The sequence below is a fragment of the Austrofundulus limnaeus genome, unplaced genomic scaffold, assembly GCF_001266775.1.
Source record: "Austrofundulus limnaeus strain Quisiro unplaced genomic scaffold, Austrofundulus_limnaeus-1.0 Scaffold886, whole genome shotgun sequence".
NCBI lineage: Eukaryota > Metazoa > Chordata > Actinopteri > Cyprinodontiformes > Rivulidae > Austrofundulus > Austrofundulus limnaeus.
In genome coordinates this window covers 81,449-84,910 of record NW_013953288.1, presented here as the reverse complement: position 1 = coordinate 84,910, position 3,462 = coordinate 81,449, and the positions used below count along the sequence as shown (strand labels likewise).

At 41.0% G+C, this 3,462-nt stretch overlaps 1 protein-coding gene across 2 annotated transcripts in view; it reads right to left on the bottom strand.

Moving 5' to 3' along the window:
• The window catches only part of cpa4 (carboxypeptidase A4), a 26,543-nt gene that overhangs the window by 5,535 nt on the left and 17,546 nt on the right, over nt 1–3,462 (bottom strand). For both annotated transcript variants that reach the window (XM_014029347.1, XM_014029346.1), the window contains 2 exons: nt 1,328–1,462; nt 1,158–1,256 (listed from right to left, as the gene is read on the bottom strand). In XM_014029347.1, the coding sequence (XP_013884801.1) occupies nt 1,158–1,256; nt 1,328–1,462 (234 nt within the window). The remainder of the gene's footprint in view (nt 1–1,157; nt 1,257–1,327; nt 1,463–3,462) is intronic.

Here is a 3,462-nt window from a genome sequence, read left to right as displayed (position 1 = left end):
GAATTGTGAAGCTCTTTCGTCAACCTTTGTTTGCTATATAAATAAACTGACACTGACCTTGACAATAAAAAAGTTGAACAGATCTAAAAGCAGTAAGGCCTGAATTCACCACAGGAATGTGCAACTTTCCCAGGAGCAAAATTAGATCTTGCAGCTCTAATTAGTTCACAAAGGGAGATGTAAGCCTCAAACTGTGCTGCCCAATTTACAGCATCTGTCTGTGCTGACACAGTCTGCCAACATTTTAATAAGGTCTTGTGCAAGCATTTAAAAAAACAAGCAAAAAAAAACTAAAGCGCCTGGATCTTCCACACTAGCACCGATTGTGTGTGTAAATACTGTCTCCTGAGAGCTGCATGTCAAGAGAGAAAAGGTGCCTTATTTGGCAATATTTTCACAAATACTGAAACTAAACAGATTGAAACATAAGACCAAAACAAAATATAAAAATATCTATGCAGCACCAGGAGAAACTGAATTAAACTTTTCTTTGCTCCCAGAGACTCCAAGTCCACAACAAAATGAATTTAACAGCTAAAAAAGTAGATTTTGCCTGATGTATCCTCTTTAATATAAATGGCTGCCATGTTGGTAAAGATAAAATCAATCTCCAATTCCAAAAATGAGTGCCAGACAATGCTGCTTTTACAAATAAACTAAAATTCTAATGCTATTTTAAATTAACAAATTATGCAAGTGGGCACAAATGATGGCACACAATATAAGAACTGCACAATCTTGGTGAATATTGTAGGAAACTTTTGTAAAAACAAACACATCATAGTTTCAAACTTTAGGCTTGATCCGCAGTGATTGTAATAAACAGCCTCTGAGAAAAAGTGACACCAAATGACAAAGACAGAAAAATGTTCCAAACAGGGAAAATGCTTCACTGAATTGGTTGAAAATTTGCAGCTGTCCTTTTTATTTATTGGCACCTCATATCAAATAAATCAGAAGATTTTAGCCTTTGTTGTCTCTTGGTTTATTTCCTTAGTTTTTAAGTTCTCACTACAAAAGTTGTAAGCTGCCTGCCCTTCAAATAATGTCAGTATTTTGTTTCTCTGCCAGGGTTTGATCAAGCTCAGCTGGTTTATAATGTAATGTAGGTGATTTTATGTGGAGTGAGTCAAACCCTTGCTGTTGTGTGAACTTACTGTCTCCAGGTTATGATATGCTCCAAAGTTAAAGCTCCTGGTGCTGTGCTCCGACATCTGGTTCATCTCCATCTCTGCTTTCTCCTGATTGAGAAGCTCCTGAATGTGACACGCAAGAAATGTCAAATTTATTTTCCAAACCTCTGTCTAGTTCTCAGAGGAGTACAAACCTGAAGATTATCAATCATGACAGTGAAGGGGATGTCGTGGACATGGAGGTACTCCTTCACAGAACTCAGACTGGAGCGAGGCACTCGGATGTCTACAGGAAGCTCAGTAGAGACTGGCTGGAGCCAGAAATCCAGCTGCAGTCAAAAGAGACAATCAGAAACCAAACACTGAGCAAGCACGAGTAGCCTACTGTACTATACTGTACTGTACTACTGTACTGTCCTTCACTGCACTGTACTGTACTGTTCTTCACTGTACTGCACTGTACTGTACTTCACTGTAATGTACTGCACTGTACTGTACTTCACTGTAATGTACTTCACTGTACTGTACTGTTCTTCACTGTAATGTACTTCACTGTGCTGTACTGTTCTTCACTGTGCTGTTGTGGTATATTTTGTGTACTGGCTCTTTAAGAAAATGTGAACGAGCGKGTCGGACCGGAGCGCGCAGGAAGGCGGGCACGCGCTTTCTTTGTTCAGAGTTCTCCGTATCATCTAGCCGTTAGCATCCTCTTCTTTTCTCTCGCTGAATAAACATGTCCAGAACTGAAGAAATAGTCTTTTCGTCATTCAAATGTTAGATTAGAGTTTTATTGACTTGTCAGAGGAGGAAGTCCACTGGTTTTCATCGACCCAGGAGAAGCCACCGACAGCAGAACCAGCCGACAGCCGCATCACCAGCAGCAGCCCCAGAGAAGCACCAGACAGAGTGAGCAGACGAGGGAGAGAGAAGAGTCCAGCAGCTGACAGCCTCAGAACCGAACCGAAACGGAACCAGAGACCAGAGAGAGACACGACAAAATGGCGTCACGAAATTTAGGTCTGTTTTGCATTTACTTTCTGTAAAATGCAGCTGTGAACCTGTATGGAGAGCGTGGACATATGTGAAGAGTTCTGGAATCAAATTTCTTTGTCATGCTAGCGTTTCTGTTTGGGTTTTTGTGTATCTGTGTTTTTATTGGGGTTAAAAAGAGCGTTTATTGTCGAATTAAGTAGCTCCGAGGAGAACAAAGGCTTGAGCTGCTGAGAAAGGGGGGCAGGGCGCTGCACATGTTAGCGCGAAAGCGTGCTTTGCCGTGACGGCAGATGTCGTAAACCAGCTTAAAGTACAATAAAACTGTTCCTTTTATGTTTTAAATAGTCAAGCTGTGGTGTTTCCTAAATCCGGGATCGGACAAGGCATGTAATTCCGTCAGATTCAATTTTACTAGAGGCAGCAGCAGTGTTTTTATGTTGAGATGAAGTAGAGTTCATATGGAAGGCAAAACAATGCCACATTTGTGTTGAGAATATTAAATTTGAGGATTAGAAGTGCAGCTACAGAGTAAAAAGCAGTGCAGTGTGAGAATAAAGACGTCTCTCAGTATTGAAATAAAAGTTTAGATGTGTCTGGCCAGTTTTTGAAGGAAAAAAAAAGATAAAGGAAAATAAAGGGATCCAGTTTATGTTTCTTAAATTTTTTCTTAAATTTTTTATGTTTGTCGTCTGTTCATTGTTATGTTAGTTAGTTTGTTTCTGTGTGTAAAAGCTTGATTTAGTGGAAATTTGAACGCTGGCCGTTCAAGGTTTAAAAGTTTGGTGTGGTTCAGGACAGTTCTTTGTCCTGTCCAGACTGATTTATAGCGTGGTGGGGGTAGCTGTGTTGCATGACTTCTGGTTTCTACCTCTCACTTCCTGGAGATCTGGCTTTGTATTGTTTTGTGTGTCCGACCCTTGCTAAGCTAAGCTGTTTTATTAGTTATTTTTTTGACAGTGTTGCCCGCCACAGAGAAAAAAGTGTGTGTTCTCTGGTGGTTTATGTGTAAGTACGTACTTTGAAGTATAAGTGTTGAGATGCGCATCTCTGGTAAAGTGTGTTAACCGCTGCGCCGTGGCTAATGAAACTAGTCAGCACGGAGACGTCTTTGCTGCCTGGGTTGGCTACTGGTAGGAAGCAGGTTGAGAGGAGCCGTTCAGCCTTGTCAGTTTTGTTAGCTCACCCGGATAGGATTACACGGTCACAGTGACTTTGAGGCCTGAGCACTGTTTAAGTCCGATGGAAAAAGGTCGGGGAGTTAGCTAAGATGCTAGGTGATGAAGGCTGTCTCATGTAGTTTAAAGGGAGGCATGTCAGGAATTTTTTGTTATTTTTT